Below are 27,405 nucleotides of genomic sequence, written 5' to 3' on the forward strand. Positions count from 1 at the left end.
GTTGTGGAAGAGGTCCGGAGCCTGGTTTTTCAAGAGCCTTCCAAAATACATCATTCCAGAGAAGAAAGTGGACCAGTCCAGATTGCAAGGTTGGAGGTTTGAGACTCGAAAGTCGGGGAGAAAGTCAACCACTGGCCGAGTCAACAACACATGGAGCAAAGGTAAGAGTAATCCAAGACGGGATTTCCTCCGATGTGAGGGTTTTACGGTCAATTTTATTTCAACTCAAGCCATCTCAGATGCTATTAAATCTGTGGGGAGGTGTCTGAGGATTTTGAATGATTTGGGAGAGTGGAGGCCTGCTGCTGGCTAGAAACCCTGCCAGATGCATCAAACTGCGGGGTTTGTTAAAGTGGCTCGCCTGCCCAGTGTAACAAGATCCAACTTGTCAACTCTCCCCAAGGCCAAACAGCCTGGGAGTCTGTGGTTGCCAGTCACCACAAGATCCAACAGTGGCATTGTTCAATGTGACTAGCTGTCCAGCTCCCACTGTCTCAACATGGCCAGTTTGTTTAGCTGCTGTTAATTGCCCAGTGCATCAAAGTGCACCAGTCTTTTTCACCTGATGCACTGTGCTGCGTCTGGCAGGGTCAGGATTAATTTGAAATCATTATTTTCCCGTGGAGTGGCAGATTTGGGAAGATTGCAACAGTCCTTGCAAAGAAATCTAAGGAATTTTAAGATTGTAGAATTTTTGGACAGTTTTAGCACAGGGATTGGATTAGATTTTAGTTATGGCTGATAAGCATGAAAAAGTAGTTAGAAAGTAAAAGGGGATTCCTGTTTAAATACCCCTGACCAGCAGCCAATATAAAGTAGTTCTGAAATACATTTATTTGAAATGTGATCAACTGATGTACACGTACTTGTAACTACAGTGTATCTTCTGGACTCTTCTGAGTGACAGTATTGAACCAGTGAATTTTGAGCTGGGAAATACTCACATGGTGAATAGATGACTTTACATGTAACAGTTCTGATATCGTTACGGAGGTGTTTTTTTTTTATATCTGAAACTTTTTCTAGAACTGTGACATACATGTTTCAGACAAAAAATTTGAAACTGAAGAAAATCATCAATAACGAAGATTCGATGTATTCGTGTATTTAATCAAAGGCTGGAAGAAGCAAGATGAATGTATTAATTGCTGTATTTGCCGAAGAAAAATGACAACAAATGGTCTTGGAACTATTTTGTGTTGTAATAGACGTTTGTATTGTGTAGCAGCGGGCCAATATCCCTCGTGAAACCCTTTGAAGAATCGTGGAAAGAAGTCATTCTTTGATTTCATTTGAAAACACATACTGTAAGTAACACAAAAGCTTGTGTTCAGCATTTATAGAGAAATTCAATCCGGCCAAACTGTCAAATACCGGTTTGTGGGTCTCGAATACGCAAATAACATGTACACGTACATGTACACGTATGTACAGTCTTTGTATACATTAAAAAACACGATGCGCAGCAATTAATTCCGGAGAATGCGTCACGTGGCTAAATTGAAAACTTGAGCAGGCCTGCCGGACCAACAGGAAATTTGCTCATGTCACATGAAGATGAGCAGTGACAGCAAATGGTGTTGGTTTACATGTACATGTTCTTACGCAAAGGCTCTTGTACATCTCAGGCACAGTGGACAAGGGATTTTTCCTTTGGAAATTGAGGACTTCAGACTGAAAGAGATATACGATCTGTGTCTTTTTTTTTTAAGATAGCTTGAGGGAACAGATTCATACAGTTTCCATGTTTGTGGTTTCTTCCCCTAAAAAAACTAATTGTTCAGTGTAGATCATGTACGTGTAAAGTGCCTGTGTTTGTTGCCATTTTCATTCACCCATGTCGCCCACTCAACTGCAAGGACTTACATATTATTACAGGTCAAAGATATCAATATTGAAGAGTACAGCATTGATCCGGTTACAAGTACATGTACATTGAATGCTGGTGTCCTTTCATTTGAGCCATTGTTTAATTGATTTAAATTGAGACTAAGAAAAAAGAAAATTTTTAAGTGACCTGAATTGCCCAATACTTCAAAAAAAAAATTAGTTCATGATCTGTTTTTAGTCCTGGTTGAAATGTGGACTTGATTCTAAATGTGTTTTGATGTGCATGTATCTGCAATTTCTGGGAACATGTCTGTGATCACGTAATTCCTGGACTTAGCAAACGATGCCTACCGGTACATGTACTGGTGGAGTAGATTAATATAAAATGTGCCTCGCCAAGTTGGTTGCTTTTGCAATTAATGCTTTGTGAAGCAGATGGCATATAATGTGTTGTCTTGATGCAAGGCATTTTATGAAAGGGACTGATTGACCATTTAGGCTTGAGGCAAACCTCAGGTGGAACAGATTTTTGTAATACATGTACGTGCAGTTTGGTGGCCTGCAGGTCAAGCATCAAGACAGTACCGGTATATGGAAACCTGCAGACATGTGCAAGCCTTTATCTTAAAACTTCCGACTGCTAAATTTTGCACGGTTGTCAATTTTCTAAGTACATGTATATTGCAGTGTGCTATTCCGTTTGTGGCATATCAAGACAAAAAGAGAAAAATTACATGCACTGACATACACATGTACATCTATAATTTTATCCTAAAGTACAAAACACACTCATCTTAGATGAACACATGGTAGTCGAATCATTGTAATGCACAGATACGTTTGAACTAATGTACATGTACTGTATGTGAATGCTGTTTGAGGGTTGAACATTTGATGAGGAATTGCCCATCTCCAATAACCTAACGAAAAAACTTTGGTTTCAATTTTAAACGTAATGGGTATATTGTTTTTAAGTGTCTATGGAAAAGATGCATCAACTAAGCCGGGGTTCATGAATGAAATTTCCCCGTTTTATGAAAGTCACTTCCCGGGGGGGAGGGGGCTCAGGAGTAGACAAGAAAGTGTTACTATCACACGTGCTGTGACTGACGTTGTTGCCTTCTTAGAAAAGCAAATCACTGACGTGCTCTAGTCAATCAGAAATTAAAATGAATCCGCAGGATGGTGCGATGAAACATTAGGAAAAAAAGACCCCAGGGGGTGTCTTGTCACATGACTGCAGCCCTAGTAACTAACACAAGATGGCTGATAGCCTACTAGATACATGTAGCTGCATTAAGCAAGTCCGACGCTGAACCTGAACTTCCCTAGTCATAATCCCAGGGTCCTGGCTGATGTTGTACAATCTGATTGGGAAAAACAGGTTGAAAAACAGCTCACCAAATCCTGGCTGGGAGCCAGAAAGTTTCTGGATGGTTGAAGAGATGTTTTTTTTGTGTGCTTGTAGCAGTTATTAATACTCAGCACTACGTCTATCGATGAATATCGGCACATGCACCATCATGTAACTGAGTTCAACAAGACTGAGGGACTGATTATGACACCTAAGTTTGTTAACCTCTAGAAATACAAATTCCAGTTTAAATATCCTCTCTTAAAATTCTGAGCACTTGAAAGTTCAGCTCACTTAAGATTCCAAACACAAGCAAGTTCCCCTCACTTGTATTAGAGATTTGCAAATGGTATGGGCCATCTTGTTGAAGCATTCCAACTTTGAGGAGTGTTACAGTGTAGAGTCTGAATGGTTAATGCCTTGTAAAGGAGGCACTCTTCTCTTCATGTTTGCTTTGTGACATCAGCTTTTGATAAGAAGAAATGTCAGATCACATCTTCCCCACAAGAACGCTGGATAGATACATGCACAAGGCTTGCAGCAGATATTTTTTGCTCTGTATGAATGCTTGGTATGTTACACTTTAAAATTTCAATAAAGTTTTAGAATTCTTGAATGCGTACATGTAATTCTCTGGTGGAGCACTCGTTGTTTTTGAAGATGGAAATACAGGTAGAATCTTCAAACCTAAAATACCCACACCTATGCTCCAAGCATATAGACAGAAACATGTTGCTCAGCCTGGAATGAACCAAACTGTAATAAATGTATGCCTGTTGTGCATAATTCAAATCTTGCGGCTCACCAGACGTTGCGTAAATGGGATATGAAATATAGTGGCAACGTTGAGTGATTGATACCTGAAGATGCACAGGCTTTCATGGCTCGTGTTGGTGCATCTGTGTACAGATTTGTTAATACCAAATCTCTTACATACATGCCATGTGTTGAACACAAAGGCAGAATGGACATTACAGTGAGTGTAAAACAAGGTGCTGGTCTGTTCTGTATCACGATGATACTTACACGAAATTTTGTCTCAATTAAAAGGCTACTGTGAGACTTGTGTGAGAACAGACCTTTAAGCTACTTCGTGGTATTTGTAATTTGTGCTGGTACATGTACGTAGTCAATTACAAGACAAGCAAAAGTTTAAATTAAAATTTTTTCTAAGGATACAAACAGAAAAATTGTTTACTGATGGGATTGACTCGAAAATTAACATTATAATTCAGGTGTGATGACGGTGATAGTGTAGTATGGAACAGCCGCATTTTCAGTGGGAAGATTGTAACAATAACAAAATTTGGAATAATATTTGGAGATGTGATCAAATGTCACATTTGTAGAGAAGTGGAGATATAATAAACAAGGTTTTTTTATTACGTTGTCACATAAACGGGAAAGATAAAAACAACACCAACAACAAAATGGTGCAAATTTATCCAAGTCTTTCGGCCCCTCCGCAAGCGTGATAAATATTTGTTCCATCAGTCCACATTCTCTCTCACCCGAGGTCTGTAGGGAAATCACAGGGATCGTCCCTTAAGATGTTGGGGATGCGATCCCTGTGTGTCTATTTGTGGCATCTTTGCTCGTCATTGCCCACGTGGGATGGGCATAATCCTGAGACAGGTTCAGTTAAGAATTGGGACTGAGGATGGCCAGGTGACATTGGGTATCCGTTTTAGGGATCACACCTTAGTATTCTGTCGTTAACGTGTCGTTTTTGTCAGCCATAAGAAAATAAAAGATTGGATGCTGGAAAACCTGGGAAACATGGCTGTTTAACATTGCTCTCGATATTTGTATCATTTGCATGTACATATGCATTTGCATGTTTTCTGTGCAGTTTCAATGTAGTATGCTTATACAGTTCATTATTTGAAACTGTTGACTTTTCATTTGAATAAGTGCACAATACTACAGGTGCGATACACTGACATTTTCATGGAAATTCCAACCACCGAGCCCACATCCAAGTTTATCTTTATTCGGTAGAAAAGTATCAAAATTCCTTTGGCATTTTTCTTGAGATTGTCTTTAATCAACAGTGTACATGTACTTGTATATCCTTTACATTTGAAAAAAATGAGACCATATGCTTTGCATACATAATGCCATCTTAGGTTGAGTGTGTGTACATGTACACTGGTTGGGCTGTACACCATCACATCTACATTATACAGTTGGACCTCGCCAATAAGAGGTCCTTGGGACTGGGCAAATTACTTTGTTATAACAGGAACCTTGTATTATCAGGAATGAAAGCAGTGAAAAACAAAGGATTGGGACCGAGAAATGTCCTTGTTATGAGCAGAATCTTGTATTTACAGTGTTCTTATTAGTGAGGTTTGACTGTTTCAAGATAAACAAGTCATTTAATTTTCTTCGGTTTGGAACAAAAGACTTTAAAAAACTATTTTCATCATTTCCTCCGTTTTGCTATTTTCTCTTTCACATTTCTTCAAAATGTCGTTTCATTCATGAAAAATGCCTAAAACAGGAAAAGATCAGTGTTTTATTTTTCAATTTCAAGTTGTTAAAAAGGCAAATTTGTTAATTACTCGTTGATGCCTGTTCCAAACTTGGAAAGAAGAAAACCTCCCCCATGAAAAAACCAAGGCCAAGCTGAAGGAGCTTACCCACAACACCATTTTTCATTTTGCTGTGGCCGAGGTGCATTAGGGAGATGAATTTTTGGTTATTTTATGGAAGGCTGTTAGTACGGATGGATGATGGTAAGGATTATGATTACAACATCAGACGAAGAGTGGGTGATACATAAACAGGCAAAGGCACAAATGAACCAGAGACGGTGAATGACTTGGATTACCGCTGAAGGAGTTTCTCGGATTGTATTTCAAAGGCAAACCAGAAAAAAAAAATGTTGATGCCTATAAAACAAAAAGGCTGTTGTACATGCGTGGGAGGTGGGTACAAGTCTCAGTTCTATCTTGCTTGATGTTTGCGATCTTTTAAAAGCTAATTGATAGACATGAAATGGATATAACTGGCATGATGAGTAGTATCAGTTTGCATGGATTTATCACAAAACTTGATATGGTACTACAATGAATTCTGTCATTTAGATGCCAAAATGCCAGTTTATCTACATAGGGTGATTAATCACCGCTATGAAAAAAAAGAAAAAAAAAAGATCCAGTTTCAGTGAAATTGATCTGTTTTGACATCCTGGAAAAACTAAAATGGAATATTATTGTCCGAATTGTAGTAAGTATAGCTTATAGCTTGGAACATAGTTTAAGTGGGTATTTGCATCTTTATTTCCCAGAAAGTATGTGACCAACATGTATGATTTCAGGGTCATTTTTTTCTAATTTTATTTTACATGTACAGAGCAGATAACAAAAATATAAGTAGCAAATTTACACACATAGTACCAGTGTTTAAATCAAGAAATATAAAGAGATCTTGAAGAATGATTTCATTGTTAGTAAAGACTGATTTTGGAGATACCTCTTCCTATGTTGTACCTGTAACTGAGACTATAATGAAATCAAAACTTCACAATACTATGAAAGATTATGTACAGCTCTGGTATGGCATAGTGTTGATGAATACGAGCCTTGTATATACAGGTATGTTATGATTATTGCAAATGGCTACTGTTTGTCATCCACCGTGATTAACTCAGAAAGTCGCGTGATCCTTTTCGTAAGGGTTGGTGTAAACAACAGCGACAGGTTGCAAATTACATGTGCAGCACTTTGCGTTTCTCAACCACACTCTGACTTTGTCCTCGTTGCTTTTGTTCCCCCTATTCCACAGCCGATGTCAGTGAGAGCGAATCCGAATATTCAAGCTCGGAAGACGAAGTCAGCATCGGAAGGAAGAGAAAGCCTAAGAGGGAGACAAACACAGGTGGGTATAGACATTCACTTTACTGATTCACCTGTATATCTCGTACGGATGGTAGGCAACTTCACACTACGGCATGCACCGATGATATTGGATACCATCTGCTCAAAAGGAATCATTGAATTTTGAGTCATGTACAAATGTCACAAATGTTTATAAAAAATAAAGAGATCCACAGTGTGCTTTTGTGTTAATATTCCTTTTAGGGGAGGGGCAAACGGAAGACCAAAAAAAGTAGGGTAAGGAGCCGAAGAAAGGCCTTTTTTGGGAAGGTCATGAGGACATCTCAGCCCCAAGCAAGATAAAATTATGTCTTCTTCCCCCCCTTCGTTACTCCAAGGAGAGAGAAATCCTCAACACCCTCCCCCAAGGTCAATATCTGACCATCCTGTCCCTTTAAGAGGATCTGTCACTTGCCATTCTGCATGTTGATGGTGTTCCAGACTGTACACTGCACCCCATCGTAGACGCGGTCACACGCTGGTAATTTGCTTATCGCATGAAAGGCGGTGCCACATGAGAAATGATGCACGCACAGCGGTAAAGATATGCATCACTTGCTAATCGTGAAAGAAAATAATAAAAATACACCACGTACATGTGCACCGGTACACGAATACCATTGGACCAATCAGATATTCACCAAATTCTACAGAATAATGTCCAAGTCCTTTTTCCAGTTAGTTTGAGTGTTCTTCCACATGAACCTGTAACAGGAATTTTCTCGATTTCCTTCATTTGAAGCTGTTGTAGGCCTAACACGTAATTTTCGTTTTGTCTCGATGTCTGGACACACATCACACACTTGAGTGTATAAGTAAGCAATCTGGTCTTGTATGAGATGCCCTACATGTACATGTGCATGTATTTTGTACATGTACACCTGTACAATGTACATGTATGCTGATATACATAAGCATGAACCCACTGAATGCACACATATCCTTAGAGAATGGTTTATGAAATTCTGAAGTAAACTGACTGAATTATTGGATCAAAGGTAGTACAGACGGGACATGTATTTTGATGCTCTAACGTGGCGCAGGTTGAAGGGAGTTAAATATGCTACAAACAGGTGCCGTACACGTACATGTATCCATGTCCAATATTTTGATCAAAAGGTTTATGAAAAATAGTGTCATTTATTTATGAAACATTTTAAAGAGCAAACTATGAAAAGACTCAGCTAATGCGTTTTGTGGGGGAATTCTTAGCAAACCGAGGAATTTGTGTGTCTTTGTGAATGGATTTTAGATGATTTACTTGTACATGTATCTGGGTTGCCTGGCCATATCAAGCTAAGCACTAAGTTGGATGATAAAATGAAAACAGACATCTGGATCCTTTTTGAATTTTACTAGACTGGCATTTAAATTACACACTGAGTTGGTCCGCATATGTGTCATGTTTTTTTTCCCTTTAAATCATCCTCATCTCTTTTTCCAAGTCTCGGCAGACAACATTTGATTCCCGAGTGTCTTAATTTCTCCTCGGGCTGGGTGCGAAGGCTAATTGTTAGCCTCCTTCATGATTGATTAATTGCATTTGTTGGTTGGATTTGACCTTGCGACATTGATTCTTTGGGGGGAGGGAAGGTTGTCCTATTCATGTGGGAGAGAGGCAGCTGCCGCCACGCCGTAGAATCCACGTACAAATGCAGGGACAGTCTTCCTCCAACAAAACAACCAAGATGAAGCCAGCCTGAAATGTCCCTTGGAGCGATTCAGGAAAAACACGTTGTTGCTGGAAGCAACGTGCATTATCTTGTCTGGCCTTCCCAGTGGAGGGATGCATGTCTGTGCCTGCAAAAACGTCTCGCAGCTCAGGGGTTGTTAGGCATACGAGGGGGAGCAAATTGACCTGGTGTCATTTATGTGGATTACCCTGAAGTGGTTGAAATGGACAGAGTATTACATGTACTGTACTGGCACTGACTTTATCTTACTTGACTGTGTTTGGATGCAGCCTTGTCACATATGGATCAAGCTGTTTTTTACTCATTCAGCTGAAAATGCCGTGCACGTTTGGCCTTTGAGTGGGCGTTCAGTGCCACTTTGACCGTACATGTCTGATTCAAAGCTACATAAAACAGAAAGTCATTCTAGCACCACTTTGCAATCAGGCAAGACCACAAGATATATCCCTTTTACAAATGTTAGGGAACATTGTATTCAAGATAGGAGGAGCCTTTGAGCTTTTTTATCCGAAGAAGCCTTCAAAGCTAGTCATTTCTTTTCATTGTTCAGTTTATGAAGTATATAATACATGTTCCATATAAGATATGTGGTTTCTAGACTTTTCTAAGAAGAATAGCGTAACTGCAGTGGCACCACGCTCATGCACACTATTCCAAAATTTGATACATGTGCATCATAGAGCTCTATAAAAAACCTAGATTGCATACTCGTTGTGTAACTTTAAGCAGTGACTACCATTTGCCACCGTGGAAAAATCCTTACGTCAGGCGCGCGCGTGTGTGCGGTGTTCATATTGCTGATATGGTCGTATGGTCGCTGCGAAATCTGTTGAAATGCAGCATGCAGTTACATGTATATACTGTATATCACTGCCAGGCACTTTGAGCTTCAATATACCTCCATTCACGATGGCAATGGCGGCTGCACGTTCATATCGGCACACGATTACTGCGTATGTTTCGTACGTAGAATATGGAGTGCACACTCTAGGTTTTTTATAGAGCTCTGTGATGTACATGCATATGGCAAGTAACAGCATCCTATGTATTCAGATTCAAATTCAAAACAGCATTTCTTTTCATACTTTCATTGAAATACGAATCAAGAATACACGTAAAATAAATACGAGCCATGAATACAATGTAATATAATAAGAGAAAATAGAGGAATCTTGAAAAGATAGAAAGTATGGAGCTGTTCATATAAACGAGGGCTTGTAGAGAACAGCCTATAGACAGACAATTGGACGAGGGACCAAAACACTGAAAACAGACGAGAAACAATGCGACAAACAGTGAAGACTAGATTGGACATCCAAAACAGAAATAAAGAGTTGAAGAGTGTGACAATGAACAGTAACATGAATAGATACAGAAGTAAAGGCGAGATAAAGAATTACATGTAAATAAAGGAAGACATTGTCTAAGGATGGGAAGCTATGTAACATTGTGTATTGGTTGAAGTGGCATGTAATGCGTGCATACCACCTGTTCACAAGCTTCCAGTTCTGCTTCCATTTCCCACCTCAAGCCAAGTCAAAAACTATTCATGTAAACTGACAAAAAGTCCTTGCTTGTCACTATTCATTCAATATAGGGTCTGTTCTTTTGACGTCACAGTCGTGTTTTTCCTATAGGTGGCTGCAAAAACTGTTGTTGGCCCCCAACTTGGCCGTTAGTAAGAAAAAAAGGAAAAGAAGAATTCACAAAATGTTTAAAATCCTACGCAATGAAAATACAACCCTGTGTAATATTGAGGTCAAATAAAAAACCAACCAAAAGGTGATATTTCTCCAAACTTCCGCTGTCCTAGTTGTAGGAGAAATGAGAGTGGCCTACATGTATGATCTGACTTGTGATGTACCTGGCCACAACTCGGCAAAGGTCAGGATAAATTCATCTCCGGGTGTTAAAAGGTTCGGAGTTTTGAGCCTCTTCTCTCTCTTTCTCTGTTTAAAAATCAGACGATAACATCAGCATCGGCAGTAAGAATGGCATGGCCAGCTCCATCTATGGCAACAATTACATGGCGGGGAGTCGAACCAGCATCGGTAGTGCTGGGTGGTACGGGGGTGCCAGCACCACAGAGAGCAGTCATGATGCCGCACGGGACGAGTCTGACAGTGAACGCAGCACACTGGGAGGTAAGGTTTGGTTGGATTTTCAGGCAAATGTCTGATTTTTATAGAATCTATAATAATGCATATTTGACCAGTGGCCTAATAAGATTCCCTGGACATGTATATATGTACATATAGTTTCATATCAATGCTTGTTAATATTCTTTGAGTTTCTGACAGTTCCATAAACTTGTATAGTGGTTTTTATTTGTCAGTAATAATCAGTGTTGTAGTCGAGATTATCACAAGACCATGCACAAGACCAGTCACAAGTGACGGGGTGAACATTGATAAAGGAATGCTTTCGTTGGGGTTCGTTAGATTACCTTGTGACTTGAATTCAGACTGAAGGTCTTGAGTGGTCTTGTGAAGGTCTTAAGTGGTCTCAACTACAACACTGGTAATAATTTTCACTTATATTGGTACTAGGTACAAAGTTGGCTATCGTTACAAATCACATTATAGATCGAACTGTATGATCATTACATATTATTGCTTTCTTAATTGCCATAAAATTGTGTCACTCAAGAAAGTTGAGCTTTGAGGTTACATTTACTGAGCCATAACAATTTTTTTCATTTTTATTTCTTTCAATTTTCATTTTGTTTCAGACAATGGTAAGTTACATGTAGACTTGTTGAAAGAATCACTCAGTCATACACCCAAACTCATGTCTCCTAACCCTTGTTTTCTAAAATATGATTTAGCCTTTTAAGACAAATTTTCAATGACTGATTTTTAACATTCCCCTCTCACAATCCCTGCACATTATTTTCAGCCAAATGCAAATGGTTTCATTTTGGTTAACTCTGTGTATGAGTTCACTTGATTTAAATCTATAATCTACACAACAAAAATATTTTGTGATTCAAAACATCTCATCTATTTATGTCAGGAGGATTTGATCCAAACACCATGATGTTTCTCACAATCTTCTGAGGGATTACTCTGAAAAGTATCAGCTTTAACCAGATACAGCTGCCTAAATATCTCTCCTTTTGGATGTTGGGATTTTTGGCAGTCTCAGAGAAGGAATAACCTTCCTTGGGAAGTGTTCCCCAAATGGGTCCATTTTGATGCCAATGCATACTCAGGGTAGACTTTTTTGTGTTTTAAATTTCATGTTTGGCTTTTGTTTTTACATTGAGTATATTCCGGCCTTTACTTAGACATTCCTTGCCCAGTCACAAATCAGGGATGCATGTACTGTTACAGTTTTTCAAAAATGAATTTTGAAATCCGGTTTTTAAAAATTTTGGGGAGTGTCTGATTTGCTTTTGATCCATACATTTACTCATTATACATTTGCATTTGTGAGTGGAGGTGGTCTGGTGGACTTAGTTCCAATTATTCTAACATTAACATTTAGCACTCTACCATAATGAAAGCAAAAGCAGAAAAAGTCTTAGTAAATGGTTTGATTTGGAATTACATGTGAAGTGGTACTGAGAGAATTTATGTGGTTCCCACAGCAACACGTGCATATGGTTGCATGCAACACTTCCAGAAATTTCTTCCAAGTTCAAAAGGATGAATTAGTTGGCCTACTTGGTTCATTGTGTTTCCATGGCAACGTGAAAATAAGAGATAATTGCACAACATTCGGAATCAATTACCATTTTTACTCTCAATATCTTAATTGTTTTCTTTTTAAAAAAATCCTGATCACATGTACACCTGCACCATACTCTTATTGTGTCTTGCACCATTTTCCCCTTCCAAAACGGCACGTTGGCGTTGGTCTCTGGCCCCAAAGAGCACAGTCGCACCAGTTCCGTTCGCTCCCTCACGAGCACTAACATCTCAGTATCAGGTAGGATGGCATGTCATTGACTTGGTCCATGAAAAAGCAAATGAAGGAAAGACTTTGATTTGGAAGCACTTATTCCCTAGATTTCTCCTGCCTAGACCTGATGCTAGTTGGTTAGTCAAAGTAGCTCCAGATTTGATAGATTCGGGCAAGTTCGAGCGATGACTATAGTTAGCTATAGTTTGACTAACACCGCCCGAAACGATGGATGGTTTCATTTATCTAGTCAACCATTTAGGACCAGACCTGGGGTATGGTCACACCGCTGGTTATCGATAGCCAATTTCATGTATCATTACAGAGGGGAGAACCATTCACATGAAAATAACTATGAGATTTCAGTGACCATGTTGGCTGCGAGATGGTGAAATGTGAGTAACTATGACATTTAAAAAAATTGACCGACTAGGGTCGTTCGAGTGTCACAGAATTACACATGCGCATTGTTAAAAAGCAACTGACAACTGAACAAACCATAGTTCACGCCCGAACTTGCTCTTGGCTGTTCCTCTGTTTGCAAGATTTAGCCGTCCTGAACCCTTCGCTTGTTGGTCCTGTTGACTTTGATGCAGTAGCAGTCAGAGTAATGAAACAGGTTTAAATGTAGCACCAGTCACTGTCTAGAACTGGGTATTGAGGCCATGTCCTTATTGATTGACTGTGGCTTGGAGGAACACATACTGCTGTGGAAATATCTGGCTCGTGGCTGTGACCGTTTTCCCTTAAACGTGTGTGTATTTTGCTAGCCGTAGCCAAGTATTTTGGACATAGCCTTAGCATTGTTTTATCATGTCATCCCTTTCCTCTCAAGAGAACTAGGTTTCATCATCTCCAATCTAACATTATTTGAAAACTTACGGCTCTCAAACAAGATTAGATTTTTGAGTAGGCACTTAATGTGAGGAGGTAATTTTTCATGCGATATTTTAAACTTTTTATCTACATGTAGATACTAAATAATCACCATATTTACTTAGGGCTTTATTGCCAAAGGATTCAAAGCCCAGTGTTTATCTATTATTCCAGTTCACCGGGCCTTGAGATCATTTTTCTGCATTATCTTAAAATAAGCACAGTCCGTTTATACTCCTGGGTTTAGAGACACGATCGTTGTAAAGTGTCTTGGCAATGGAACGTATGCATCATGGTTAGTGCTATCAAGAATACATGTATATATATGCCGAATATTGGATTATCAATTGACAATGTGAAAAGCTTCTTGCTAGTTCGAATATTTGATTAAATGCAAATACGCTAATACTGGGCAGAAGTCAATGTGTTATTTCACGCTCGGATTGGGACGGACATGTAGCTGTCGCGTAAAAATCTGCCCGAACAACTTTCTGGTGAGTGGTCCGAGTGGACAAGAGAAGCAACTTGGCCGAAGAAGAGTTGTAAAGGGTTGAATTGATACTTTGTTATGGTGAAATGGCAGGCGCACAGTGTGAGCGATTTCTCAACAACGTCCTCGGCGCAAATGCATTTGAAATTTGCTTGGTTGTGTATGACAGTCAACAGCATACTTCCAAGATGTGGGCATCATTAGTTGCACTGTACATTGCTAAAATAATTGAAAACCAGCCAGCAAAAATTTTATGTGTAAAAAATATAACAGACATCCGCATGTATCAATTACTGAATGTAAATTGTTACAATTGCTGTAAATGCAACGTTAGACCCACACCGGCAGCTAACACTTGTTAAAAGTGGCCAGCAAGTTTGCTTTTACTTTGAAATATTTGATTAAAGGCAGTTTTTAATGATCAACTACCGGTAGTAAATCATTCTAAAATGGAAAGCACTAACTGATACCCACATGACTCAAACCTACAGTAATGAGATAGAAAAGAAGTTGAACAATCAAGTGTTTGATTGATTGAGCTTTTGGGCCAGCTGATCAAGCTATCACTTAATTAGATTTCACTGTAAAAAAAAAAAGAAGCAAAGTCATACAAGAATGAATGCTTGCTCCTGAAGGCATAAATGCCACATCGCTAAAAAATTTCCAACCTTTACCGTAGTTCAAACTTGGCACTGTCCGACATCTCAAATTATTTCCATTATTCATCCCCCTCTAGAAAAAAAGGGGTGACTTGAAGCCTGATGTAGTGTTAATTTCACATGTGGACACCTGTAGATAGAGTCATACATTTGCATTTGTTCCATGACAGCCCTATGAGTATTGCTTTGCACACTGTTAGCGCTAATGTAGAACTAGTCGACTAGTGTCTAATATATCTTTGTCCTTCTCCTCCTAAAAAGTAGGCGTCTCTTTCTTGTACAGTCTGCATAAATGTTTTAGGAATTTTTTTATATGGATTGCACATGTAGTTGTGTTCCAGAAAATAAACTTTATTTTGTTTTGCTTGTTGATTTGTGTTCTTGTACGAATGATACGAATGAAATTGTACAAATGAAAGACAGGTGCATTGTAACTTGATTACTTATCTTTAACATTGTCCCATGCATGAGTTTTCTGTCCAAAAAGCATGAACCATATGTTCACAAGGTTGTAAATATTGAAGAAAACAAACTTGGCGAGTGACTCTTCTTTTTTTAAGCCTATTTCATTTTCAGGGAGAAATGCAAGGTTCTGAAAGAAAGCGAGGGATATAAATGATGTACATCAATTTTCAAGCTTACATGTACATGTACCGTAGGCAGGCTTGTGAGGTGTAGTCAGGCTTGTTTAAAGTCAAGTCTGTGAACATTCTGTTTGTCAGGCAGAGGCATTGCCTTGAATTCCTTTTAGCAAGGTCAATTAGCCTCCTACACCATATGCTGTGTTGGGAAAGGCTAGCCAATTGTTGCATTTTAAACATGGGATCCAGTTTCAATTGATCCACTGTTTGCTGCAGGGTTGGAATTTCTGGTTAGAATTTGCATAAATTGAGGCTGGGGAGTTAGCAAATTGGGCAAAGGGATACTTTTACATGTCCAACAGATTCAAGATGGTTGTTATTCAGTAACTCATTCACTCCTACTCGGGCAATCAGAAACATAAAGTGCACACTCTTCAAGACGGGCATTTTCAGGGGTTATATCTTTAGTCCCCAGTTCTTCAGGCCCACAAAGCTGCTGAAGACCCTGTCAACCTTCAGGGAGTATGAAGCCGTCGTAAACTGTGCAAATTACAAATTCAGATGCAACAAGAATGTGCTCCTTGGAGATGTTCATTTACTCCAGAAAGGAGAGCAGTGAGACGGAACCAAATGTCTCAATCGCCACTCTGCAAATTGTAATCTGAGATGAAATATTGAAGGTTGATGAGTTACATAAAGTCTGTAAAGCTTCATGTTTTTAGATTTTGATAGCAATAGCACCGAAACTATGGAATTGTTAGCAGTGGAATAATGTGTATTTACAGAGTATGATTCTGAAATGTTGTATTCACGAATATATTTGTATTATATGGTACGCACACGTATGGGGTGAGACATCTTTTGTCAGTTCTGGTCAGTTCATGAGGTTTTTTTGGTATTTGAAAGGAACGATATGTCAGTTTCAATGTTGTCAAATGCCCATGTGGATATGGAAAGATGTGATGTCAGGACTTTTTCCTTTCAAGATTATTTGAAATTAAGAATTCCTGTCAAATATTTCATTTTGTGCAAATCACATGGCTTAGAGGCATACAGTGCCTCAAATTTCTTGTTGCTTGCAACTTATAAGAGGAGCAAATATTGGGGATCGAGAAAAGTACGTGTAGTTTATTTTCTGCTGGTCTTGTTCTTATAACTGCTCTTTGTTGCATGAGAAATGCATAGATTTTTTTGGTTTGGATTTTTATACGGAAAATATCATCATTGACTTTGGAAGTCCCAACAGCTGTTGGTGACTTTGTAAGCTAGTCGACTTTTTGTGAGCCAGTAAGCTTGCATTCATTCTGCAGTTTGCCAACATTTGCTCAGCGATAGTCCAGTATTTGGCAGTGTGTACCGACAGTTTGCTGCTAAAACATTCTGGCAATTTGCCAAGTTTGTGAACATCACCTGTAACATACACCCTGATGCATGGATTCTGAAGTCTGTCATGGAATAGGCATTTCTTTTCCGTGACATCAGTAATTTAATACATTTTTCTCAAATATTTGTTTTTCATACTGTAATTTTGATCAGAGCTTTCTGTGTATGATATGGTAAATATGATTTTCAAAGTTACAAAGTCATGGAGTTGCTTTGTTATATCATGTTTTGTTCCCTCAAAGGTAAAAAAAAGCCAAGTCTTACAGCTGTGAACAGCTGTTCATTCAATATTGCAGCAGACAATTCTAGAAGAAATTGCATTACACCTGCCAGACATTGATTTGTGAGAGATCTGTTTCACATTTTATACACCAGCGACTTTAAATGTGGTATTGTCTGGTTGAAATTATAAATAGGTGTTTTTCCCCCCAAACTCCGTTTCTATCAGTGCCACTTTACTGAAAATCACCAATTACTTGACCTGAAATCAGTTGGCAGAAACAAATGTCTCATTGCAGAGGTTGTGTAGGACGGTGTCATATGTCTTTCCCTCCTTGTGATTGAATGATGAGACTATCAGGAGTTATTTCTGCTGGCAGTTCCTTTTTTCCCATTGAGTATTGAGTTAGCGTTCGCAGGCGGAGCTAAATCCTACGGCGTTTATCAGTGGAAGCTGATTTGCTCATTTCTCCATCAAGGAGGATTTGCAGATAAGAAGTTGAAAAAGGATGTTATCGTCATGGGGTCAAAAGTGATGCATCAGAACTTTGTTTGTCTTGACACGACCCAACAGCCTCTCAGTCTACTATGATATTCCTGCATGCCATCGTCATGGTTACTGATTTGATTAAACATGAGACTGTGAAATTAACTTGTTCATGTTGGCAAGCCGTCCTCGCGTGATGATGGTGAAGATGAGTTGCCTAGCAACAGTGGGATGAAATGCATCCAAAGTGCATTTCGAGTAACACGACGCCTGTTCAAAGAGGCAAAAAAGGGTTAAGACATTTTGCACTTTGAAATGACTTGATCTCTGAAGGACAAGTACATGTATCTTGACATCAAACTGATAAAGTCTTGCCTCCAGGAGTAGTATTAGGAATTAAATTACTAATGAAGTCTTAGGTTAAAGTTGTCTCTCCTGTTTGCTAGTTACTGTTACATTTATGTGTACGCATCTTGGAGGGCAATGTGAATACAGAATTTTCATCACAACTAGTACGGAAATTTGTAATGAAAGCATTTTTTGTAGTACTGGAAAAGATGGAAGAACATGTTAACATCCATCATGTTAATGATTAATCGTTAATCATGTTAATCATCCATCACAGACATTAGAATGCAGGCTAATGAAGGCCTCCTTTTTGTCACAGTTAATGTGACTGGATGTAAGATTGGGTAACTTGTGAAAGGCTTGCTTGTTATGGACTGGCGTAGATTTGTAAGGACCGATGGGTTGTACTTCAGCTGTAATAAGAATGTGTCGTCTCAGGGTACTGGGTACTAATAATGCATGAACATTGTATACTTTCGTAAGTTATTCTTCACTTGAACTTTTTCAGTGTTGTGTGGTTCTTTCAGAGGCAGTTCTTGATTGGTAGGAGATTTTAGGTTTGAAGTGATTGGTTTTGTTTTAAACCTGTGAGTGGCTGTTGTGATGGAATCAAAATCTCCTAAATGTTATCCAAGCTTTGCAATCCCCCTTGGCTTCTCTTTCCTGTTCTCTTTTTCTGGAATTAACTTAATCTTGGTTCTGTTCTCTTTGTTGCTGGCCATGTCGTGTCATCATCTTTGTCTTCATCTTGGTTTTATTCCTTCACCTTTTATTCTCCTTTTCCCCATCCCTTCTCTTGTTACTCTTCCCTCCTCTTCCTCTTTGGTTGCCCTTTGAACTCCTCTGCTCCACCCCCTTAGATCTCAGTCGCACCAGCTCCGTTCGTTCGGGGGGCAGCAGTGGCCCTGTCATCGCCCTCAAACCAGACCATGAGGAAGAGGACATGGACCGTGCATTCACCCAGTTCAGCTCAGCCTTGCAGACCAGTGCAGCCCCTCCCACCTCGGTGGGCAGCTCCTTCGATTCGCAGGATTACGGCCTGCCGGACGCGCTAGGGTCCAGCCCGGATGAAGGAAGTACGAAGAGTGTCCAGTTGTGCGGTCATTTTGTGGAACCATCAGAGTCTTGTTTGTGGTGTTTATTGCACGTGCATGTGTTACTGATTGATGTGGCTTTGTAAATCTTTTGAAAGCAACCAGAACGAAGACGTCAATCTATGAAACTTTTCAGTTCTGTTTTATTTTGTTCCAGTCCCCTCCCCCCCAATATCTGGCTTCCACCTTGCAGACATGTCACAACATGTTCTGCAGTGATCCTTCACATCAGGATTCCCACTTTTGTTAGAATACGGCAACAAAGTCAAGTTGTAACATGCCGCGGAATGGTCCAACAATAATTCCGGACAAACCCAGATACTGTTTTTGCTGAAGGTGTGTGATGTAATTTTCACTAAAAGTTTCACTTTATAGTGTTTCTTGTTTCAAGCAGTCAATCAAACATTTCTATTCGTGAAAGATTATAAAGGATAATTTATACAATATATAATTTTTAAACTGAACATCTAGAATATTTAAGTTCCAATAATTTCCAGTTGGATGTTAAACATTACAAACATACACGTCATCCGTCAGTTCCACTGTGTTGTGGTCGAGACCTAAAGACATCAGAGGACCCCAGAAAACTATCACAAGATGTCCAGCCTGGATTCTAGTTGTGTGCTATTCAATTGAACTGCAACAAAAACATTCCTTTGTCATCGTTCACCTTTGTGTCCGGTCTTGTTGCTACTGTATCACTACCATGAGAGAATGCTTATATATTCAAACTAAAAAGTTCCGTCACACCCCTAGTCTTAATATGGACAATCTTCTGAATGTTTTTCCACTGTAATGTGTTTTTCGTTTCATGTTTTTTTTCATATCTTTTAAGATGCATCAGTGTTGCTGATACTGTTGTTGACGTTACGTCATTCATGGAATTGTTTTGCTTGCGTCTATAGTGATGCATTTACATGCACATCTGTTTCATGTTCTAGTCTGTGTGGCTGATTGCTAGTGTAAGGTCTTGTGAGTTTTGTGGCAGCATCTGTGCCTGATATGGCATCTGCAGTATGGATTTGCTAGAACAGTGGCTATTTTGTGGTGTTCCTTTTATTTACTTACTGTATTAAAATCTTTTGCATCTGTTTTGTTCAGAGTTCAGTTTAAGGATTGTGTTTTAGTGTTGCTTCCTCCTTTAGTGGAAATAAACATGAACGTTGTGAGACTTTTCTCTTTCATTACTTGCCCTAAATCCAAGGCAGTAATTTGAACAGATTTCATACAAGTCTTAAAATGTTGATACCACGTTAGTATTGTCATGTTTGGGAGACTTCTAACGACCATCTCGCTGGTATTCTTCGTAGTTTGATTATTTCCTTATATTCAAATAACTTTCTTTTTACAGTTTTTGCCACTTTTTTGTTCTCATTTCATGTTGCATGTTTTTCTTCATGTTTATGATGGAGTCTGAGAAAGACCTACCCAAGTTGCATACATTTCAAAAATCAAATTTGACACCAAGTTGTAATTGGAGCCTCATATTCTCCAAATAGTTATGCCAAGCCTTATTTATCAGGTTAACAAACAGCATTTGTACACAGTGTGCAAATCTTTTAATGTTGCCTCGAAGTCGGAATAAACTCTAGGCTCATTCCCCCCCAAATTGTTACTGCAGGTGTTGTATTATTGGACTTAATCACCTTTGTGCAAACGTCATTTTTTTGTTCTTTTGTTGGTGCATGCTGCATGCAGAGTGAGCAACTGTTTTTGAAGTTTCAAATTTCACATTTTTTTTCCAGCAGTTGATGGCAAACGGACAGCTTGTGTGTTTCTTCCTTCTTAAATATGGGCGCTTCACAATAGTGCGCCTCCAAGAGTTTGCAACCTGTCGGCCAGTCACGACACATGAAATCTGTCAACCCTTTCCAAATGCGCATCGGGTCGACAGATTTCACGCATCGTGATTGGCCAACGCGTTGCAAACTCTTGGAGGCGCACTATTGTGAATCACCCATATTCACTGTTGCCATTGCTTGTGTTAACATCATAATTAGAAGTAACTGTTCTCATGTCAATGACACTTGTGGATTTCTTTTCTCTTCTAGAGAGGATGCGTCTGTAACAGCATTTCTGTTCATATTGCAAAGTGTTCATTTAACTGAGTCCTGCAGGGTTTTGCATGCACTAAACGGACGTCCTATGTGTTGTGCACCTAGCACCTAAAGGTTTTGAGAACTTTTTTGATTGATCAAATTGCTGTTTTTGTCCAAGGTTCATTGGGAACACTGGAGTTTTCAGTACTGTATGACGGAGTCAATAACGCTCTGCATTGCACTATTCACAAGGCCTCTGGGTTGAAGGCTATGGATTCCAATGGAATGTCAGACCCCTACGTCAAGCTCCACCTGTTGCCAGGAGCCACTAAGGTAATGCCAGTCGTGACCATATTCATCAGCCACATGGCTCATGTCATTGGCTGTTGTTTTGAGAAGGAACAAATTTTAACTCACGTTTTGAAACGTTTGATTATCCACCATACCGCAGTCTGACGAGCTTTAATTGAATGCATACAAGTTGGTACTAGTTGGATTCATTGACCATTTAGAACAGTTCTACTGAGTTTAGCCACATTGGTGGTTGTCAATATCTGTCTATATCACGATACACGACAGAGAACCACGACAGTGTTGTGGTAAGATCAATCAGTAGTTTCCATTCCAGAAGTACTCATTTAAATTCATTTATCTTTGTAAGAAATGCCTAAATTCCATGCAAAATTAATCTTGGAATTGAACTATTAAAGTTGTTTGCCTCATGGAAAAAGTAACAGTAAGGTACATGTACAAGTATTTTATATTCCAATTTTGAATTGTACATCAGAATGGGAAAATCACTTGTCTCTTACCAAACCAACATTGTATTCAACTCGCAAAACTGTATAGATGAAGAGTTAGTTTATTTTTTTAATTGTGTTAGTACCAACATTTTACTGGAATTAATTCTTTTTGGGGGGAGTAGTCCACGAAATTGCGCACCAAGACGGTCCACAAGACCTTGGATCCCAAATTCAATGAGACGCTGACCTATTATGGAATCACCGATGACGACTTGATGAGGAAGACACTCAGGTAGGTAGAGGATGAGAGTATAGCTCTGATGAACATTGTAGTCCAGACTCCTTCAGACCAGCACAAGACCAGACACAAGACCAGATACAAGGCCATGCACAAGACCAGACACGACCTGGCACAAGACCAGACACAAGACCAGACGCAGCACCATGCACATGACCAGACACAAGAGCAGGCACAAGGCCATGCACACGACCAGACACAAGACCATGCACAAGAGCAGGCACAGGGCCATGCACATGACCAGGCACAAGACCAGACACTAGACCATGCACAAGACCAGACACAAGACCAGACACAAGACCAGACACAAGACCAGGCACAAGAGCAGGCACAAGGCCATGCACAAGGCCATGCACAAGACCAGACACAAGACCAGACACAAAACCAGAAACAAGACCAGGCACAGGGCCATGCACAATACCAGACACAAGACCAGACACAAAACCAGGCACAAGAGCAGGCACAAGGCCATGCACAAAACCAGACACAAGACCAGACACAAGACCATGCACAAGAGCAGACACAAGACCAGACAAAAGACCAGGCACAAAACCAGACACAAAACCAGACACAAGACCAGACACAAGACCAGACACAAGACCAGACACAAGACCAGACACAAGACCAGGCACAAGAGCAGGCACAAGGCCAGGCACAAGACCAGACACAAGACCAGACACAAGACCAGACACAAGAGCAGGCACAAGAGCAGGCACAAGGCCAGGCACAAGACCAGACACAAGACCAGACACAAGACCAGACACAAGACCAGACACAAGAGCAGGCACAAGAGCAGGCACAAGGCCATGCACAAGACCAGACACAAGACCAGACACGAAACCAGACACAAGACCAGACACAAGAGCAGGCACAAGGCCATGCACAAGAGCAGGCACAAGAGCAGGCACAAGGCCATGCACAAGACCAGACACAAGACCAGACACAAGACCAGACACAAGACCAGACACAAGAGCAGGCACAGGGCCATGCACAAGACCAGACACAAGACCAGACACAAGACCAGACACAAGACCAGACACAAGACCAGACACAAGACCAGACACAAGACCAGGCACAAGACCAGGCACAAGACCAGGCACAAGAGCAGGCACAAGGCCATGCACAAGACCAGGCACAAGAGCAGGCACAAGGCCATGCACAAGACCAGACACAAGGCCATGCACAATACCAGACACAAGACCAGACACAAGACCAGACACAAGACCAGACACAAGACCTGACACAAGACCAGTTACAAGACCAGACACAAAACCAGACACAAGACCATGCACAAGAGCAGGCACAGGGCCATGCACAAGACCAGACACAAGATCATACACAAGACCAGACACGAGACCAGACACAAGACCATGCACAAGACAAGCTATTTGAATGAACTGCGACAAAAGCATTCCTGTGTCATTATGAACCCTGTATTACTCCTGACTGGTCATGTGACTAGTCTTGGGACTTATCTTCTGTCTGGTCTTTTGACATTCTCAACTAAACTCTGTTGATGAAGAAGTAAGGGATCTTCAGTCACCGCATGAGACAGGGAGTGCTTTGCATGTCTTATATTGAAAATTCATATTTGAGTTTATGATTTGACAGGCAGGAGCATTAAATAGTCGTAGTGAATTGGGTCCTTTCTGAGAATAAAGGTTCTTTGGGATATATTGAAATTGTGGTAACTTTTCCCTGAAAATATTCATTGTAGGAAGCAAGCCAGGGATGAGATTCTTCCGCTTTTTGGAGGATTTCTGCTTTTTGGAAAATCCGCTTTTGCAAATAAGTTCTGCCTTTTTTGGACTGTCTGATACGGCGATAGTTGACTTAGAAAATCCAGTATTTTAAACTTTTCGGACCCATTCCATCAAGATAATTTTCGACTTCCAGGTATCAGATATGAAATTGAGCCTCAATTTGTTGTGAAATAAAGTGAAATTAGGTTTCTCGTTGCTTACTTTCCATGTGTCCAGTCATTTTTATTTTGTCCTGAGCACATCAAATAACCATATTGACCACGAAGGGCACTAGTGCATTGTGTCGTTCTGTGCATGCCGTACGTTCATGTGTAGTTTGGGCACACGATGTCAACATACATACAGATCCGAAACAGTACCAGGCTAGAATTGGGAGATAAGATAAAGCATGGCATTCCGTTGGCTCTTTTTGCAGACAAAAACCAGCGTCGACCAATAACCATCTCTGTAGGAAATGTGTTTGTTTCCAGGTAACTGTCAGTGTCACAATCTCTCTGATAGGCTTATTTTCAAGACGTATCCACGTATCCTCATGCAAGCAAATGACTGTGCATTTTTTCATGCTACTCACAACATGCACGAGTGTATAGACCACCAGTCAAAGCCACCGCACCTGGTACCCTGAATACCTTGTGTGTTATTACAGAAAACCGTACCGTCGTGTGTGTTGTTGAACGGACGTTTCTTATAGTTACATTTCCATCATCATGTCTGCCCGTAAAGACGTCATTCATCAAGAATAAAGGAGAGGTGAAGCACATCGACAAAGGGATTAAAATTCCTGGCGATGGTAGTGGCATGAGGCCAACATAGGAGGAGTGTTCTTGTCCGAATTTAGTCAGAAAATTGGCAAAACCTGGTACTGCGGAGGTGCGATGTAGAAATTAATTACGCTTCCTAGGGCAAAAATGCCATAACAGTACATGCAGAATCATTGAAATACAACAGCAAACTCTATACACAGAAAAGAAATTAGCATCTGTCAGGTACATGTACATAATCAACATGTACATGTATTTGAAGCACATGACAAACCATAAGTGATGAACAAAACTATGTAGTGGGTCTTTACATGTATAACACATATCAAGTTAACATATAATGAAAAGGTTTGGCTAGGTTTTCCAGAGTATGGACTTTCACAAATGTTTCTATTTTAAAATATGTCCCAGAATGGCTTAGCTCTAGATTGCACCACAGAGCATCTAAAATTGAAAATTTTCCTGGGGTCCACATGCCGTAAAGGGCTGTGCGCTCGTAAATTCCAGCTTTTTTCTTTTTCTGAGAATTTCATCCCTGGCAAGCATTGAAAACTTGTGGAGAAGTTCTGGACATCCTCAAACCTTCTTGTCCGTCTAAATCAGTTTTCCCCTCCTGGTTTCAGGCTATCTGTGCTAGATGAGGATAAGTTTGGTCATAATGACTTCATTGGTGAATACCGCCTTCCACTTCGCAAGCTGACGCCCCACACAACCAAGAATATGAGCGTCTACTTAGAGAAACAGATGCCGGTAAGCTAATCATCAACGTGTTCAATTCTCCATCCAAAATCTATTGAATTCTAAAATAAATCTGCTGAAGTGCAAATTCTGGTGCCAATTTCACAGAGCTTCTTAGCTCAAAAAATAGCTAAATACCAAAAGATAAGTGCTTAACACAAATAGGTAAAGTAGCCTTTGTGACTGGTTCTCAGTGGATTTCTGCATCGTATACAAATTTTCTCAGCATTATTTTCTGCCAAGTAGCACTGCTAAATTTGGCCCTGGTTTAATTTTGGCCAGTAGCCTAGCCAATCTTTACTGATGTCCCAACTTTAAGTCATTGTATTGATTTGTTGAAATGCTAATGTAGGTTGTACAGTTATGTTCAAATGTGGTGTACAATTAAGACTCTAAACTGGAAACTCTATTGTGGAAATCATGTGAAGGTGCCTCCGGCAGCCACCAACTGATCATACGTCTGTCCTTCAGAGCACAACCTAAAGTGTTGATAGTTGTGGAGGAAGGAAACCATAAATAACCCTTGTGGTGCAAAGGAGAACCCGTTCACAACTCTACGCTTTTATGGCTTGGAATAGAATCAAGGACCTATAGTGAGAGGGGAGTATTTAATGCTTTAGCCAGCTTTGCCTGCCTCTAGCAGAAAACAGAAAAAGATGCTGTTGATTTACTGTTTAGGGTTGGAGTTTGCTGGTTTACGAGACTTTCTAACAATTTAATAGGAAGATAAGGTTCAAGAAGCGTCATTCTTCATCTGGCTTTTGTTTCTCTTCCCCAGCTGGAGAAGGACGATGAACTGATGGGGGAGCGGGGAAAGATCCTGGTATCCCTCAAATATCTGAAGGAGAGGCAGCAGCTGTTGGTTGGTATCCTGCGCTGCGCCGGCCTTGCCGCAATGGACGCCAACGGGTATTCCGACCCCTATGTCAAAGTGTGAGTACCAGCCCCCCTGGCTGTGGGTGCATTTCTCAAACTGTTAGGGGGGGCTGTAGCAGTGTGACTAATGGAGGACAAAAAGACCTTGAATGCCTTGTACATGTAGTTGAGTGGCGGAGAGATGGTTCCGTTGAGATGGTATTTCTGCAGTGGTGCCACAACCAGGGGAATGTCATACAAGTTCTCAACTTGAAGTGGGCTCACAGTTTTGTTAATCTGATTTCCTGTTACTCAAGGAGGCACTGAATGCGTTTGAATGACCTGCAAGCAAGCTCGGTATTGCCCTATTAATGACTTTTAACGGGCCAATTTCATCATAGAGCTGCTTAAGCAGAAAATTGGCTTAAGTGGGAAAAACATTTGCTTAATAAACAAAGGTGACCAGCTCAAACTCCATCTGATTATCGTGCTAACCAAAAAGCAGCTAAATACGATCCCAAAACAATACACATGTACATCACATGGAATTTTGGCTGGTTAGCTGATTTAGCAAGTAAGGTTTTTTTGCGCTTAAGCAACTTTTGTGCTTAAGCATCTCTATGAAATTGGCCCCTGGTTGCTGGGTTGAGTATGAGTGTGAGTAACAGTAAAAATATTGGGGCCTAAGGTTATTCTACGTACATTCTGATGAGTATGAGTGCTTATTGTGAGTGACGTAGTCTGGTCTTTCTCCTTATTAAAAGTCTTACATGTGCACTGAAATACAACATGTTTAAATCCAAACTAACTAGCATTGGCAGATTGCTGTTAGAAATGTAAGTTGTAAGTTTGAACTTTATGAGATATAGTTGTGATTACTTGGGAAGGGGGCTGAATCCTTTGTCTTACTCGGAACATTTCCTTCGTTCTTGTGTTCAAACACTCTCCTCCTCTGAAAGTGGTTTTTTTTTTCTAACACAGCCTTTGTACTTTGGGCTTGATTTGGACTGTATACTACCTTGTAGTTCAGTAAAGTTTGGAAAAGACTTGAAAAGGCTGTGCTGCATCACTGCTTTCCCGTAATTTTAACTCAAATAATTTGAAACAATTTGAATCGACTAATTGATTTGCTCACTCACCCTGACAGATACCTTAAGCCAGACAGTGGGAAGAAAACTAAACACAAGACAGCAACCAAGAAGAGAACGTTGAACCCTGAGTTCAACGAGGTATGTACAGGCTTTACAATACAATGACAAGATAACTGTCGATACAAAGAACAAACAAGAAGATGGAGGCCACTTACTTACTCAATCTCATTGTGGAGGCCTTAAAAGTTACTTAATTTGGAAAAAAATAAACATTAAGACAGCAGTGCTTCATTCCACTATACTAAGAGGAGG

General features: G+C 40.1%; 1 protein-coding gene across 5 annotated transcripts in view; it reads left to right on the top strand.

Annotated features, from left to right (window-relative positions):
• LOC110976599 (rabphilin-3A-like) overlaps window positions 1-27,405 on the top strand; it is a 48,876-nt gene that overhangs the window by 15,299 nt on the left and 6,172 nt on the right. For 2 of the 5 annotated variants that reach the window (XR_015426295.1, XM_022230020.2), the window contains exons 6-15: window positions 2-161; window positions 6,977-7,069; window positions 10,727-10,906; window positions 12,639-12,695; window positions 18,572-18,787; window positions 21,023-21,177; window positions 21,770-21,879; window positions 25,033-25,159; window positions 25,926-26,080; window positions 27,150-27,231. Coding sequence is in view for 4 of the 5 variants with exons in the window: in XM_022230020.2 (XP_022085712.1) it covers window positions 2-161; window positions 6,977-7,069; window positions 10,727-10,906; window positions 12,639-12,695; window positions 18,572-18,787; window positions 21,023-21,177; window positions 21,770-21,879; window positions 25,033-25,159; window positions 25,926-26,080; window positions 27,150-27,231 (1,335 nt within the window). In the remaining variant the exon portion in view is untranslated. The remainder of the gene's footprint in view (window position 1; window positions 162-6,976; window positions 7,070-10,726; window positions 10,907-12,638; window positions 12,696-18,571; window positions 18,788-21,022; window positions 21,178-21,769; window positions 21,880-25,032; window positions 25,160-25,925; window positions 26,081-27,149; window positions 27,232-27,405) is intronic. The other 3 variants (XM_087140638.1, XM_022230023.2, XM_022230026.2) reach the window with 3 other exon arrangements.

This window comes from Acanthaster planci, linkage group LG09, assembly GCF_054643075.1.
Source record: "Acanthaster planci isolate LZ-2023a linkage group LG09, COTS_SCS, whole genome shotgun sequence".
In the NCBI taxonomy this organism is placed as follows: domain Eukaryota; kingdom Metazoa; phylum Echinodermata; class Asteroidea; order Valvatida; family Acanthasteridae; genus Acanthaster; species Acanthaster planci.